The sequence below is a fragment of the Salvelinus namaycush genome, chromosome 5 (assembly GCF_016432855.1).
Source record: "Salvelinus namaycush isolate Seneca chromosome 5, SaNama_1.0, whole genome shotgun sequence".
NCBI lineage: Eukaryota > Metazoa > Chordata > Actinopteri > Salmoniformes > Salmonidae > Salvelinus > Salvelinus namaycush.
The window spans coordinates 23,264,663-23,280,964 of NC_052311.1; the positions used below are offsets into that span (position 1 = coordinate 23,264,663).

General features: G+C 43.2%; 2 protein-coding genes across 2 annotated transcripts in view; both read right to left on the reverse strand.

Moving 5' to 3' along the window:
* Positions 1 to 10,953, reverse strand: part of LOC120048060 (protein transport protein Sec24B-like) — a 30,299-nt gene extending 19,346 nt beyond the window's left edge. Inside the window, exons 1-3 of the mRNA XM_038993750.1 lie at positions 10,575 to 10,953; positions 9,183 to 9,854; positions 8,885 to 9,049 (exon numbers count right to left, since the gene is read on the reverse strand). Coding sequence (XP_038849678.1) covers positions 8,885 to 9,049; positions 9,183 to 9,854; positions 10,575 to 10,668 — 931 coding nt within the window. The 5' untranslated portion in view covers positions 10,669 to 10,953. The remainder of the gene's footprint in view (positions 1 to 8,884; positions 9,050 to 9,182; positions 9,855 to 10,574) is intronic.
* Positions 10,954 to 13,013: 2,060 nt separating this feature from the next.
* On the reverse strand, positions 13,014 to 16,295 carry LOC120048063 (thiosulfate sulfurtransferase/rhodanese-like domain-containing protein 2). The gene is made up of 9 exons (XM_038993753.1): positions 15,862 to 16,295; positions 15,466 to 15,758; positions 15,252 to 15,360; positions 15,036 to 15,158; positions 14,335 to 14,440; positions 14,100 to 14,215; positions 13,829 to 13,987; positions 13,576 to 13,714; positions 13,014 to 13,399 (listed from the first exon to the last, which is right to left on the reverse strand). Exons 1-9 carry the CDS (start codon positions 15,997 to 15,999, stop codon positions 13,173 to 13,175), a joined length of 1,410 nt encoding a protein of 469 aa, XP_038849681.1. The 5' UTR covers positions 16,000 to 16,295; the 3' UTR covers positions 13,014 to 13,172.
* Positions 16,296 to 16,302: the final 7 nt, after the last annotated feature.

The following is a 16,302-nucleotide window of genomic DNA, read 5'->3' on the forward strand; positions in this document are numbered from 1 at the left end:
CGGCGGAGACCAGTGCCTGCTGGCCCGCAGCAACAAGGGACCTGCTATATTTAAAAAGCTGTTAACCTCTAGCCAATTACACAAAACCCAAGGGTGGGACCCACCAGCACCCCTAGGACACTCAACACCTTCTCGTTGAAACACAGCATGTACAGTGCATGCTGATAACCAAAATGGGAAATGTAGTATAATAACATCGTTATCAGCATAGCATAACTATGTTAGGTGCTAAGATTAGAGGTTCCAAACAAAGTGTAGGCTAGTGACTGGTCCAGATAGGGAGCTACAGAAATGTGTGTGTGCTCTATACATGTGTTTTCCCTTATTTAAATGCAAAACCAATCATGCAAAATCAATTGTTTTTCAGGAGGATGCAATTCTGAAATTGCAACGGGAAGAAAAATGCGCTTCTTAATTCAGAAACCAGTTGGATCAGTGCCTGTAATTGAAATGCAATCGTTCCTAAATGGTTAGTGGGCGAGAGCTGAGAGGACATGATTGGACAGCACCAGAACGAGTGCGTAGCCTGCATGTCAAGAAGACAAAACGGATCCTAAAACAACTAATTTGCTCTCAAACACTACACCCTACTCACATGATTCAAATGATGAATCGAATTAAGCTTAATCAAGGCTTATCCTAACTTGATCAAGAAGAGGTTAACTGATCAGATTCACCTTTGACTGACATGCTTCACTGTGGTTTCAGTTACAATGAGCTCTCATCACTAACATCCAATATCTATTGGGAACAGGGAGAAGACGTGGCATAGCTGTTGAATGCGTGGAGGCCGTCAGGTGGGCAGTAGAGGGGGGCAGAGAAGCTGCTAGAGATGGGCGGAGGTGGCTTTGAGACATGAGTATGAATGCAAAGTGCCTGGGATTGAAAGAAAAGTAAGTGCTGCATGGGTTGATGTGAGGGTCAGGTTAGTTGATGGTTATTGGAGTTGGGTTGGGAATAAAAGCTATAAGCAGACCTGCTTCCTCATCCTCCTCCTCCTCATCATCATCCTCATCGGAGCTGGATGACGAGGGGGCAACGTTGGCAGCGGCGTTGGCAGAGCTAGCGCCACTATTGGCTAAATATCCGTAGTGCATGCCTGTGGGGGGGTGGGAGAGGGTACAAAACAGAACAACCATCAACTATGTGGAGGGGAGGAGGGGGCGAGGACAGAGCCAAAGGACTGAGTCCAGGAAATCTGTGTCTGAGGTGGGCACGTTGTTGAGGATGGTTGCGATTCTCCTGCAAAAACATCCCTACTCACTAGCTTCTACCACACAAACCAGGTTTTCATACAAGCTTTTTATGCGAGTAAAGTACAAGTTAAAAAAAGTGTCACAACAGGCCTTATGGAAACAGCATATTTGGCAGTAAACTTGCCAAACGTCGACAAAACACAAGACAAGGTGGGATCTTTTTGTGTCAGTAAAATTATAAAGCGAGAAATGGTGATGAAACGCTTATGAACAAATATTGATACAACCATCATATCAGATTTAAACTTGGAGTCACGCGATGACATGTGGTAGTGGGAGGACAACAACTCTGGAAAACATGCAGTTTAATAGGCTACAGATTATAAAAAATATGAACTTCACAGGGTGGTGAAAGTGAACCGTGACAGGCTTGATGTTCCTTTCCAATAAATATCGAGGGTCTTATTTCTGGTGACATAATGATCGATGCTTGGCTGCCGTTTGACAAATGGCTCTTTTGTCCAGAATAATCTCATCATGTAGGCTATACCAACACTATCTGCCAGCTGTTGGCTTGAGCACACAATACCAGAGTAGGCACGCTCACTAAAGAATTACTGTAAAATCTCCCTCAGGTTTTAATGCGACCATGTTTTCTAAAAACTCTGATAAATATCTGCTCCGAATTAAGATTCACTCATCTGCAGTAAGAATGGGGTGGTATTAAACTACAGTAACTGAAGATTTACGCCCGGTAACGGATTTACGGTAACAAAATTCCATCATGGGTACCTTATCTGTACTATACAAAAACGTATAATTATGGATATGAATGTCTTTCTCCTCAAGTTTCAGCACTGCGCAGCACAGTAGAGCACAGCAGAGTACAGTGTAGTACAATACAGCAAAGCAGAATACAGTACGATATACTGTACTCTACTGTATGTATTGCACTATCCAAACTTGTGAAACAGAGTACCAGTCAAAAGTCTGGACACACCAGACTTTTTAAACTATTTTCTACATTGTAGAATAATACTGATGAAATAACACATATGTAATCATGTATTAACCAAGTGTTAAACAAATCAAAATATATTTTATATTCTTCAAAGTAGCCACCCTTTGCCTTGATGACAGCTTTGAACACTACTGGCATTCTCTCAACCAGCTTCATGAGGTAGTCACCTGGAATGCATTTCAATTAACAGGTGTGCCTTGTTAAAAGTTAATTTGTGAAATTTCGTTCCATCTTAATGCGTTTGAGCCAATCAGTTGTGTTGTGACAAGGTAGGGGTGGTATACAGATGATAGCCCTATTTGGTAAAAGACCAAGTCCATATTATGGCAAGAACAGCTCAAATATGCAAAGAGAAACGACAGTCCATCATTAATTTAAGACATGAAGGTCCGTCAATAATGCTTCTTCAAGTGCAGTTGCAAAAACCATCAAGCGCTATGATGAAACTAGCTCTCATGAGGACCGCCACAGGAAAGGAAGTCCCAGAGTTACCTCTGCTGTAGAGGATAAGTTAATTACTAGTTACCAGCCTCAGAAATTGCAGAACAGATAAATGCTTCAGAGTTCAAGTAACAGACACATCTCAACATCAACTGTTCAGCGGAGACTGCATGAATCAGGCCTTCATGGTCGAATTGCTGTAAAGAAACCACTATTAAAGGACACCGATAAGAAGAGACTTGCTTGGGCCAAGAAACACAAGCAATGGACATTAGACCGGTGGAAATCTGTCCTTTGGTCTGATGAGTCCAAATTTGAGATTTTTGGTTCCAACCGCTGTGTCTTTATGAGACGCAGAGTAGGTGAACGGATGATCTCCGCATGTGCGGTTCCCACCGTGAAGCATGGAGGAGGTGCGATGGTGCTTTGCTGGTGACACTGTGATTTATTTAGAATTCAAGGCACACTTAACCAGCATGGCTACCACAGCATTCTGCAGCGATACACCATCCAATCTGGTTTGCAATTATCATTTGTTTTTCAAAAGGACAATGACCCAAAACAACTCCAGGCTGTGTAAGGGCTGAAGTAGAGTGATGGTACTGCATCAGATGACCTGGCCTCCACAGTCACCCGACCTCAACTCGCTTTGAGGACAATACAGTGCCACTGACACGGCCCGCTATCAAAACCTGCGGGCTCTCCTTCACCGCAGCCAACGTGAGTAAAACATTTAAACATGTTAACCCTCGCAAGACTGCCGGCCCAGACAGCATCTCTTGCCGCGTCCTCAGAGCATGTGCAGACCAGATGGCTGGTGTGTTTACGGACATATTCAATCAATCCCTTTCCCAGTCTGCTGTTCCCACATGCTTCAAGAGGGCCACCATTGTTCCTGTTCCTAAGAAAGCTAAGGTAACTGAGCTAAATGACTACCGCACTGTAGCACTCACTTCCGTCATGAAGTGCTTTGAGAGACTAGTCAAGGACCATATCACCTCCACCCTACCTGACACCCTAGACCCACTACAATTTGCTTACTGCCCCAATAGGTACACAGACAACGCAAACACAATCACACTGCCCTAACCCATCTGGACAAGAGGAATACCTATGTAAGAATGCTGTTCATCGATTACAGCTCAGAATTTAACACCACAGTACCCTCCAAACTCGTCATTAAGCTCGAGACCCTGGGTCTCAACCCCACCCTGTGCAACTGGGTCCTGGACTTTCTGACGGGCCGCCCCCAGGTGGTGAGAGTAGGAAACAACATCTCCACCCCGCTGATCCTCAACACTGGGGCCCCACAAGGGTGCGTTCTCAGCCCTCTCCTGTACTCCCAGTTCACCCATGACTGCGTGGCCATGCACGCCTCCAACTCAATCATCAAGTTTGCAGACGACACTACAGTGGTAGGCTTGATTACCAACAACGACGAGACGGCCTACAGGGAGGAGGGGAGGGCCCTCGGAGTGTGGTGTCAGGAAAATAACCTCACACTCAACGTCAACAAAACAAAGGAGATGATCGTGGACTTCAGGAAACTGCAGAGGGAGCACCCCCCTATCCACATCGACGGAACAGTAGTGGAGAAGGTGGAAAGTTTTAAGTTCCTCAGCGTACATATCACGGACAAACTGAAATGGTCCACCCACACAGACAGCGTGGTGAAGAAGGCGCAACAGCACCTCTTCAACCTCAGGAGGCTGAAGAAATTTGGCTTGTCACCAAAAACACTAAAACTTTTACAGATGCACAATCGAGAGCTGTATCACCGCCTGGTACGGCAACTTCTCCGCCCACAACCGTAAGGCTCTCCAGAAGGTAGTGAGGTCTGCACAACGCATCACCGGGGGCAAACTACCTGCCCTCCAGGACACCTACACCACCCGATGTCACAGGAAGGCCAAAAATATAAATCAGGGACAACAACCACCCGAGCCACTGCCTGTTCACCCCACTATCATCCGGAAGGCGAGGTCAGTACAGGTGCATCAAAGCTGGGACCGAGAGACTGAAAAACAGCTTCTATCTCAAGGCCATCAGACTGTTAAACAGCCATCACTAACATTGAGTGGCTGCTGCCAACATACTGACTCAAATCTCTAGCCACTTTAATAATTAAAATTTGGATGTAATAAATGCATCAATAGTCACTTTAAACAATGCCACTTTATATGTTTACATACCCTACATTACTCATCTCATATGTATATACTGTACTCTATACCATCTACTGCATCTTGCCTATGCCGTTCGGCCATCGCTCATCCATATATTGATATGTACATATTCTTATTCATTCCTTTACACTTGTGTGTATTAGGTAGTTGTTGTGGAATTGTTAGATTACTCGTTAGATATTGCTGCACGGTCGGAACTAGAAGCACAAGCACTTCGCTACACTCGCATTAACATCTGCTAACCATGTGTATGTGACCAATAAAATTGTATTTGATTTGATTTGACCCAACAGACGGTTTGGGATGAGTTGGACCTAGGACTGTTGCGGTCACCATATTACCGCCACACCAGCGGTCACGAGTCATGAAACAGTCAAATTCCACATGACTGTTTAGTCACTAATTAGGCTTTTCCAAGCTCTGATGCTGCTGCTGGTCATTAGTAGCCTACCAAACGTGCTAACTGCCTGGTACTCCGCACTCTATTGTCACTCTGACGTCAATGCAAATATATTCTAAAATCTAATCAAACACTTCACGAGAGCCAATGAGCTCATGTTGCGCAACATTTATATAGGCTATGCAATTGCGGGAGAAAACAGAGTGATAGCCGCTAATAAAAATAGGAGGATCCCATCAGCTTTCTATAGGCTAGACCTACTATATTAAATTCTCAACTTTCCTAATATTAAGCACATTGCTTATATTTACAACAGCAGTATAGCCAACCTGGTTGGCATGAAAATAAACCACGGGGAAAAGCATCTTCCATTCGCTATTTAAGTGCATAAATTAAATGTATTTTTCCCGCTGCCCAGGTGCATGATAACTGACACAGGTGCATGATAATGGTCCAATCTAAATCAAAACAAATTTCACACATATTATTTAGTATATGTAAAGACAAGATTAAAATCAAGAATAGTCTGATGGGTGACAATAATAGCCTATCACTTATCAGTTGTGAATGATGCCCGTCATAAGAAAAAAACGCCTTTTTTTTGCTACTTTTTCTAATCATAGGTCGCACACTTCATGTAGCCTAGCCCATAAGCCTATATGTTTTAATAAGGTTTGGATCACAACTAAAGTGGCCAAATATCTTCTTCAAGTTAAACACATTAATCCGCTTTACAAGGGATGTAGAGCCTAACTGGCATATATAATCAGCGTGTTGACTTTCAAGTTTGGGGAAGATCATTTCCCCCATAAAAATGCACCTTTATAATAAATTGCATTTGCGGTCACTTTTGATAATGGTGTTTTCCACTATTGGAACATTTGCATTTATAGCCTACTACTATGTGCACATTGCTGCGCTTATAATGTGGAGAAATAGCCAAATAGTTTATAAACATTTTAAGCTAAACGTTCTGATCTGTTGCGTCAGCCATAATGCATAAAAAAAGTTTGGGGATGCTAGTGGATGTATTAGTTTGGGATCTATCGCATCCCACAACTGTCCCAGACTACGTTTGGAATATTTATCTCTCGCACAGAATAGGTCGACTTTGTACTATGGGGGATAGTAGATTGACATAGGCTAGTGCTTTTGCTGTTCGTTAGGCCTACTCATCTTGTTGGCTGACGAAAAGTAAATGTGGACAGTTCTTTCAATATCTTCAATATGCACCTCGGAATTGGATAAGGATGGGCGATGTGTCTGTCTTCACTTGTAGCCTGTGAGAAAGACCTGATCAAGTGACGAAGAGCCATGTGAGTGAGAGGCGCTTCGGATTGCGCAGCACACTCAGGGAGAAGGGCACAACGCAGCACTCTGGCCTGCAAAAGGCATGGATTGTTTTAGGGTGCATCACGGACACAAAGGGGATACCGCCGTGAAATTCGAGGCATTATCAAGTGATTGTCAAATTGTGAATGAGAGACTATTGGAATGTGTACAGCCTGTGCAAAACAACAACAAATTGGAGCTCATGTCTTTCAAGCAACTTTTTTCACCATACAGCCTTACAATGTATTAAAAATCAAAAACATACAGCCCAACGTTTGTAGAACAACTAAAGTTAATAACTCTAAATTAAACATATAGGAATACCTATTTCTTTGTTAACCTCAACACAGAATATCCGCATGTGCGCACTCCCTCAAATCGTTTGGAGAATATATTTATATTTTATTCAGCTTTGTTCAATTGTATTCTGCTATAAAATAATGTCACGGTATTATAAGCAAATCTTGTCTGCTAAATGAACTAGTGTAGCCCACAGCCATTTAGCATATCCACATACGGACAACTGATGGTATGCTATTATGTTCTTCTGAAATAGACTATATTTTCTTCATATCATGCTTCTTTAGACCGTTCTAAAATAAATCATGGATTTATTGTGAAGGTGTAGGCTATATTACATGGATATATTAGACTTTTTAAAATGGCTTGTAGGCTATGCGTGGAAGCCAGGAAATGCTAAATGTGTTTATGTTAATTAACGGTCTACTACCATGAGACCGACAGTTATTTGCTTAACAATCACCGGCTGACGAAATTTCGTGACCACCACAGCTCTAGTTGGACCACAAAGTGAAGGAAAAGCAGCCAACGAGTGCTCAGCATTTGGGAACTCCTTCAAAAAGCATTCATCATGAAGCTGGTTGAGAGAATGCCAAGCGTGTGCACAGCTGTCATCAAGGCAAAGGGTGGCTACTTTGAAGAATCTCAAATATATTTTGATTTGTTTAACACTTTTTTTTTTACTACATGATTCATAGTTTATGTCTTCACTACTATTCTACAATTTAGAAAAGAGTAAAAATAAAAACTCTTGAATGACTATGTGTGTCCAAACTTTTGACTGATACTGTACGTCTATGATAGGTTCAGATTTGGTCCAGTATGGTCCGTCTGTGGACGTTAACATCAAAGCAAGGGTGGACTGACCAAATTGCAACTACTTTTCAACGTCCATGGACGTCCAGTGTCGGTCGGTCGATGCTCAGTGGGTGAGGATGCTGGTTAAAGTAAATGGAAAAAGAGTGTTCTCATGGCTAGGTGTCAGTAAGAGCTGAGAGAGGTGACATTAACTGGAGAGCAAGAGATAGAGGGAGGGGTTGTCCAGACTCAGACTATTTTAACACTCTTGCTTTGACTACCAGACAACAAAAAGACAAAGAAAACAGTTATGAGCTGAACATAACAGTATGGCAGTGGAAGGGAGGCCAATAGCAGGTGACCCAACTGTGGTTTGTGACTATTATGATTTCCCATTGTAGCCAATTCAATTGCAGTAATTCCGTTACTGATTTCTATGGTATCATCGTTACCAATTTCGTAACAGAACTACGAGTTTTATTCACTTAATAATGCATAAACAATGGCTAAAATCACTATAACTAATTGGTAGGTCTATCATTACTTGTTACTTCTGTGAACTTTTATTATCCTCCCTCCTCATGGGGGACAAAATTGAAAATATCTTAACATGTGGATTTTTGATAGTGGAATTACATGGCACAAGGTAATATTTCTTAAACTTACAGATGGTAAACAATTTCTCCAAAACGAAATATAATTGCTGATATTAGTTAGCAGGGGTGTTCACATCAACATTAGTGTGTTTTGATGCATTTCTGATACCCTTTACATATTTTTATCCAGAAATCAAAGCCTTTGCTTATGCCCAATTAAGATTGAAAATGGTTGAAAAATGAATCTATGCCTTCACTTCTGCAAAACATACTCTTAACTTTCATTTGACACCCAATTTGTTATGCACCTATTAACTTAACATGTTGGTGCTCATCGGTTATTTTCGATGGAAATGCACCTCTTTAATTCACTTATTTAGACTAGGCCTAGAAAAAGAGTATGAAGATGAAAAACAGATCCCTTCATCAATCATTTAATCAAGGTGAGGATGGAGAACCACACAAATGTAACGATGCAGGATTCTATAAAACTTGCATTAAAATGGCCGACATGGGCCTGCCATTGATGACGTCAATGCTGATGACCTATACAGATACTATAGAGATCCAGGCTAATTCAAAAGGTTAAAAGCCTCTCTTCTCTCTCCATTTACCTTGCTGATGCCCTGGGGAGGAATGAACTGAAGTGGAGGGGATTCCTAAAGGTGGTATGTCCCTGTCAGCACCCCCAGTGTTGTGTGTGACTCCTCCTCCGTAGTGGTCATGTGTCATGGGTGCCTGGTGACTTTGGTCATAGTGCTGGAGGACTGGGGCTTGGACTGGGGAGAAGAAACCAATTAAGGCAGAGGCAAATATATCAAATACACAAATTGACAAGAAACGTGTATTGACAAGTGTCTCAAAACGTATTCTGTACGGACATTCTCAACAGTGCCGAGAAGTTGACTGTACCTGCATTACCCTGGCCGTTGACTGTGGCTGGTTGGCCGAGTGGAGCCATGCTATACCCAGGGGGAACCGCTGCAGTAGATGCTGGGTGACTGGTGTCATTTCCTGGGGCATGCTGGTGGAGGGGAGCGCCCATCAGATTGGGAACAGCTGCTGGGCCGGTGGGAGCCTGGGAGGAACGCAATGTACCGTACTGGCTGCTTCCCGGAACAGAGGGGTACGAGACAATGGGATACAGGGGAGCACCTGGGCTGGTGGGGGGTGCCAAAACCAAGTTTGGCTGCTGGGGGTGGTGTTGCGTTTGGGAGGTAGGGTACTGCTGCTGTCCATAGTAGGCCCCAGGCTGTGCGTAGGGGGCTGGTTGTTGGAATGAAGGTGCATGTTGTGTGTTTGGAGGGGCAGCGGAGGTGGGAAGAGTGGTGGGGGTGCCATAGGGCAGAGAGGGAGGGTGGGAGCCTTGGGTTGCTCCATATGCAGAGGGGGCTACAGTAGGTGCAGCATTGGGCTGCAGTGGCTGCTGGTGGCAGTAAGCACTGTGATCATTGTTCGTGATGGGAGCTTTTTGGGGGGCAGGGGCACAGTGTCCTGGAATGGTTGGGTAGCCCTGCTGTTGAGGCCCGGCTCCATAGTACCCAGTCAAAGGATATGTGGATGGGTAAGTCTGCCCTCCTGGACCTGAAGAGAATAAGAGTTGATGTTAGAACAAAGGGGTTTGGGGTAAATTAAATATTGATGCAGATTATTGACAAGGAGGATAGATGATTATCATAAATAGTGTGATCAACTATTATCAAAAGTATTACCTACATATATATTACTAGCTAACGTTACATAATAAATATTCTATAGAAATGATCAAACCTGTCAAAGTCATCTAAACAGCAACCCAAGAGTAAAATACTTTAGATCTGACTGGCCAGCTGCCGGTGTAATGATGAAGCCCTAACGTTACTAGCTAGTGACAGATATAAAATGCCCAAGTAAGCTATCTAGCTACAGTAGCTAACTAGCCAAAGATTCCTCCCACCATCGACCCCGTGATGGATCCTGGCTGCATTAGTGAAATAAACAAAGAATACTAAATCAATTTGTGAACATAACAAATATTACAACAAATAAACTTGGTTGTTTAAGATAGCTGGCTAGTGTGGCAAACTTGAATGGATACTAGCTAACGTTAGCTAGGTAGAAATTCTCGATTTCTCGTTTAAAAACTGAATTGTCGGTTTTAGTAATAATGTCATAATTTACGCAACTAACGTTAGCTAGCTAAGCTAATTACCAAACGCAACAAATATCCAATCAACAGCCTTTCACACAACCACATTAGTTAGCTAGTTATTTCAACCACTGGCTAGTTTAACTAGCGGCCGTAATCTCCACGGCCTGTTTTACCATTCTGATAGGGGGGTGCTGCTCCACCATTCGGCGTTGAATTCAAGCTGTGATCGAGAGAGGTTTTCAGGCTCGTAAAACCCGGCGCAGACATCTCTTGGTCCCACTGTGCTTTATCAACAGAAAGGCACAGCGTGACAAAGACACATGAAAGGCTGTCACCAAGGGCAGTACTATTCCCATTAGCTAGGTGTTCGTCTGGTGTTTTTTGTGAACCCCCTGCCGTAGCTATCTCCTACTCGGCTTGCTGTCTAGCTATGATGAGGTTCATCCCAATTGAGGCGATTTGGGCGCGTTCGTAAATTGTCTCCAGTGTGTTAGAGTGCGTAAATTCAGTGCGCTGTTAAAATGTCTGTTCGTATTTTCAGAGCGCACACTGGACGCTCTGCGGAGAATTAGGATTGCTCTGAGAGTTCTGACCTCACAACGGCAATCAAGCATCCACGCTAACTGGCTAAAGTTGTCTAGCTTGCTAGCTACTTACAGACACAAATGAGAGAACACCTCACTGACCATTTTAATCGCCCAAGCAGAGTTGGTTAAACTGTTTTCAAATCAAAGTTTTATGTCACATACACGTGTTTAGATGGTGTTATTGCGGGTGTAGCGAAATGCTTGTTTTTATAGCTCTAACCGTGCAGTAATATCTAACACGTATTATCTAACAATTTCACATCAATACACACAAATATAAAGTAATGGAATTAAGAACATATAAATATTTAGATGGGCAATGTCAGAGTGGCATAGACTAAGATACAGTAGAATAGGATAGAATACAGTATATACATATGAGATAAGTAATGCAAAATATGTAAACATTATTAAAGTGACTAGTGTTCCATTATTAAAGTGGCCAGTGATTCCCATTCTATGTATATAGGACAGCAGCCTCTAATGTGCTAGTGATGGCTATTTAAAAGTCAGATGGTCTTGAGATAGATTTTTTTCAGTGTCTCTGTCCCAGCTTTGCTGCAGACCTCACCTTCTAGATGATAGCGGGGTGAACAGGCAGTGGCTCGGGTGGTTGTTGTCCTTGATTATATTTTTTGCCTTCCTGTGACATCGAGTGCTGTAGGTGTCCTGGAGGACAGGTAGTTTGCCCCCGGTGATCCGTTGGGAAGACCGCACCACCCTCTGGAGAGCCCTGCGATTGTGGGCGGTGCAGTTGCCGTACCATGATACAGCCTGACAGGATGCTCTCATTTGTGCATCTGTAAAAGTTTGTGAGGGTTTTAGGTGCCAAGCCACATTTCTTCAGCCTCCCGGGGTTGAAGAGGCGGTGTTGCGCCTTCTTCACCACACGATCTTTGTGGGTGGACCATTTGAGCTTGTCAGTGATGTGTATGCAGAGGAACTTGAAGCTTTCTACCTTCTCCACTGCGGTCCTGTCGATGTGGATAGGGGGGTGCTCCCTCTGCTGTTTCCTGAAGTCCACGATCATCTCCTTTGTTTTGTTGACATTGAGTGAGAGGTTATTTTCCTGGCACCACACTCCCAGGTTATATAGAGCGTTAGTGACTAACTGTGCTGCTGGCAACAATTTTTTGCCAACATTTACTGACACCGGTCATATTCAACAGGTGTTGCACGTTCATAAATTAATCAGTTATTCTGTGCTCTTGAATACTGAAATCAGAGTAGATAGCCAGAGGGAATTTACAAACGCACCCTGTGTGAAGCTGCTGTTTCTATGTGACTAGCTACAGCTGGCATAACGGCGCCCCCTTGTTAGTAGGCAGATGTGCAAGAGATATAGGGTGCTTTCGTAAATTCACTCTGGCTATCTACTCCTATTTCAGAGTGCTCTCGTCTGAATGTACCAGAGCACAGAATAACATGAATTTACGAACGCGCAACACCCGTTGAATATGACGTGTGTCAATAAATGTTGGGAAAAAAACTTTATTAAATTGTTGCCAGCAGCACAGTTAGTCACCAACGCTCTAGATAACATGAAAACAGTCTAACCAGCTCTGCTAGTGCGAGTGAAATGGTCAGAGTGAGGTGTTCTCTCATTTGTCTGGAAGTAGCTAGCAAGCTAGCCAACATTGGCCTGTTAGCTTGGGTGCTTGACTATCGGATTAACCCTACTCCCTGGCCTGAGCATCCAGTGTACACTCAGAGAGCGAAACGCTCTGAATTTACAAACACCCAGAGCACACTCTGGCACTCCAGGTTGAATTTACGAACACACCCGTAGATGAGATGGATCAGTGTTGAATAATCAGAGTATACTTCTAGATAAATCAGCACCTATTTTTTATGTTCTAAATATTGAATATGTAATCTCTAAATATAGGTTTTTATTTAACAATATACAAGGTCATGATATCGGGGACATACATGACGCCTCTGATCATGTCACATGTAATATATAGTGTCTAATGTTAGTGCATTTTTTACTTCAGCCATTCAAGACCCATTCAAGGCAAGCTCATAAAATAACTGCAATGTTGATGATTCCTTTAATTAAAATAGACACTAGCTGTTTGTCACCACAACCACATTTGGGTCTGTTGAACCAGGATTGTCAAAACCATGAGGGTAAAGTTCCAGGTAAGGTCTCCGCTTAGCGCTGTTGAACGTTTTAAAACATCACAATGCATCCTGGGGGATCCTGGGCCGCCCATCTGTGCACTCGCACTCCTCTCTCTGTGTAGGTGTGGCAGAGGGCTCTTCTCCCTGGCCCTTGGTCTGGCAGGTGGGGCAGCAGGCAGTGTGGCCCCCCTGTCTGCAGGCAGAGCAGGAAAGGACCAGCTGGCAGCAGAAGTGGGTGGAGCACAGCTGGTACTGGTCCCACGGAGAGCCACAGTATCTGCACTCTGCAGACAAAGAGGAGGAAGGGGAGAGGACTATGGATGAATAGGTCTCTCGTTCTAACAGGAAGGAACTTTTTCTTTGGGTTGGCACATAAGCTCATAAACTAGACTACTTCTTACATAAAAAAAGCACTGTGATAATCGGAAAGTCCTAAGGGCAATTCACAGTTTATACAGACCAGAGATGATGTCACTGTTGGAGGAGATGGCATAGCGCTCATCAAACACAAACAGTTTACCACGATAGAAGCCCTCAGGGAATTGTTCCATGTACTTATGAACGCCACCTTTCAGCTGATAAACATCCTTACACACATCCTGGAAGTAGGAGAGAAACATACTTTTAAACATTTGTTTAGGTTGAGCTTTTGGGTTGGATGAAGCATGTTTGTCATGTTTCAATGAGACACTGTCACTGAAAGGTAAGCTTACTTTTGAGCGGAGATAGGCTGAGCCGCGTTCACAGCGAATGCCGCCGGTACAGTACATCAGGACCTTCTTGTCTCGAAAGAGGTCAAGGTTCTGGTCAACGTAATCGGGGAAGTAACTGAATTTTCGGATGTTGGGGGCCAAACATTGGCTGAACTGCCCCTGAAAGCAAAAAAATATTTGGTACATTAAACTACCATTATTATTACTCTATATGATAAATACAAATGTACCTACAGAGCAGTGGACATATGCAGTCAAATCCAATACTTACAATTTTACTCTCATAGAAGTTCCGGCAGTCCAGCAGTATTGTATCATTGCAAGAGTCACCTTTAGACAAAAGAGCCTCCACTTCTTTGTGGAATTCTTCAGGTTCCAGGTGAGCACCTAAGTGGGAAAAACAGAGGCTTAACTCAGGGCCATATTCAACCCTTACCAGTTACTGGTTCCATTAGGTCAAATAACATATCCAACGCAGACATATGCGAGACATGTTATAGGCCTACCTGCTAGTCTGTAGGAGAGGGCATCTGGGTCCACTCCCATTGGCACTATTTCCTTGTAGACACCAACTCGAAGGTTAGAGAAACACTCTGCACCCCCATCACTGGTCTAAGGAGACATTGAAAACAATAGTGAATGGATCACAGAAACATTTGTAAACCTTACCCCAAGCCTTTTTCTGTTGTCAATGACTCCAGCCAAGTCATAGACTGTTCTCTCTGCTACCGCACGGCAAGCAGTACCGGAGCGCCAAGTCCGGGACCAAAAGGCTATTGAACAGCTTCTACCCCCAAGGCATAAGACTGCGAAACAGTTAATCAAATGGCTACCCGGACTATTAGCATTGACCCCCTTATTTATTTTGTTGCACTGGCTCTATGCACACTCACTGGACTCTTCCCACACATACTACACTGACACACACACACACACACACACACGCTGCTGCTACCCTGTTTATTATCCATCCTGATTGCATAGTCACTTTTACCCCTACCTACTTATTACCTTGTACCGCTGCACATTAACTTGGCACCGGTACTCCTTCTATATAGCCTCGTTATTGTTATTGTATTACTATTTCCTTTTTTGTAAAATGTTCTTACTTTTGGGAAAGGGCTCGCAAGTAAGCATTGCATGGTAAGGTCTACACATGTTTTATTCAGCGCATGTGACAAATAATTTGATTTGATGTTGTTTTTACCTTAAAGTCTTCTTTTTCCATTATCTTGAAGATGGGATGGGAGCACATTGCCTTGATGTACAAGTCCGTCGCCACTTTTGTGCCTCCAACTGTTCCATTTAACCCCTCTTTTGCCACCCTCACCTACAGAAATGGTATGATTAATGAATGGTGTACTGAATTATAAAAAGGAAAATCATCATATTTTTATATGCCAGGATTTTGTCATACTGTTACCTTGCCAGTTAACTGGAGTTTTTCACAAAGGGCCTTCTGCCAAGCACAGATGAGCGGTGGATCTGCCAGCGGACAGTAGCAGTAGAGCAGAAGAACCTCACCTGGGCCACTTTACAGGTTACAAGAAACAGAGCATGAAAATGTATTAATTTCAGAGCACTATAAGATCCACTGTAATGATTCAACACTGAAAGAGCCCACGAGGAAGCCCTACTTGTGTAGTTGGTCACCGGTGATGTGACTGGTGTCAGGTATCCAGGAGAAGATGTCAACTGGCTCTTTCTCTGTTGATTGTTGTTGTGAAGCGGCTTCTTTCTCATTCTGGCTCAGTAAAATCTCAAATGTGGACTTGGTAAGCTTTTGAATGTCAGTGTCATGAGTCCTTGCCACATGTTTGTGGATAGAAGGAGGTTCCTTAAAGGTCTGGCCACAGCAATTCCAAACTGTTGTTGGAGACTCTGCCTCATGACACGAAGCTATTTTGGATGCCACGAATGTACCAAATGTCTGCAAGATAAGATATGTTTTCATTATGGCATACTAAGAAAATAAACGGAGTGGATATAGCTAGCTAATAAGATAGCTAACGTTACGTTTGTTACACACTCACCCTCCTCTTACAGAATGAGTAGTACCTTCGTAAAGTTGCAGAAAGTTGGGGTTTCTCTTGTTTAAAACCATGGGATGCAATGGTGTCAACATCTATGTTAATTAACTCATCGCAAGCCATAACATCATCGGTTGTCATGTCAATGGTTTGCTAAAACAAGAAACTAACCAGCTAGACTTTTTCTAGACTCAAGTCAAGACTGCATTTTTTCCCGGTTTGCTAGGAAACGTTAGCCAGCCTACTTAGCTACACCAGTGGATAGCTAGCTACCCGATTATACTTTAACTATGTCAGTAATTAAATCATTTAACGAACCAAAACAAATTGCCATAGAAACCCAGTTTGCCAACAAAAATGTAGCTGAAAAGTAACAGTTGCTAGCTAGGCCACACCGGTGATGAGATACAAGGAACAAAACACAAGAATGTCGGAAGACAAATG

Bases quoted from the DNA above. Each gene is read 5' to 3' on its own strand.
- LOC120048063 (XM_038993753.1), bottom strand. From the start codon at position 15,999: ATGACAACCGATGATGTTATGGCTTGCGATGAGTTAATTAACATAGAT. The intron at 15,361-15,465 runs GTAGGGCTTCCT...TAACCTGTAAAG, and splicing joins ACCGGTGACCAACTACACAA to TGGCCCAGGTGAGGTTCTTC. The intron at 14,441-15,035 runs GTAAAAACAACA...ATGTCTCCTTAG, and splicing joins TGGAAAAAGAAGACTTTAAG to ACCAGTGATGGGGGTGCAGA.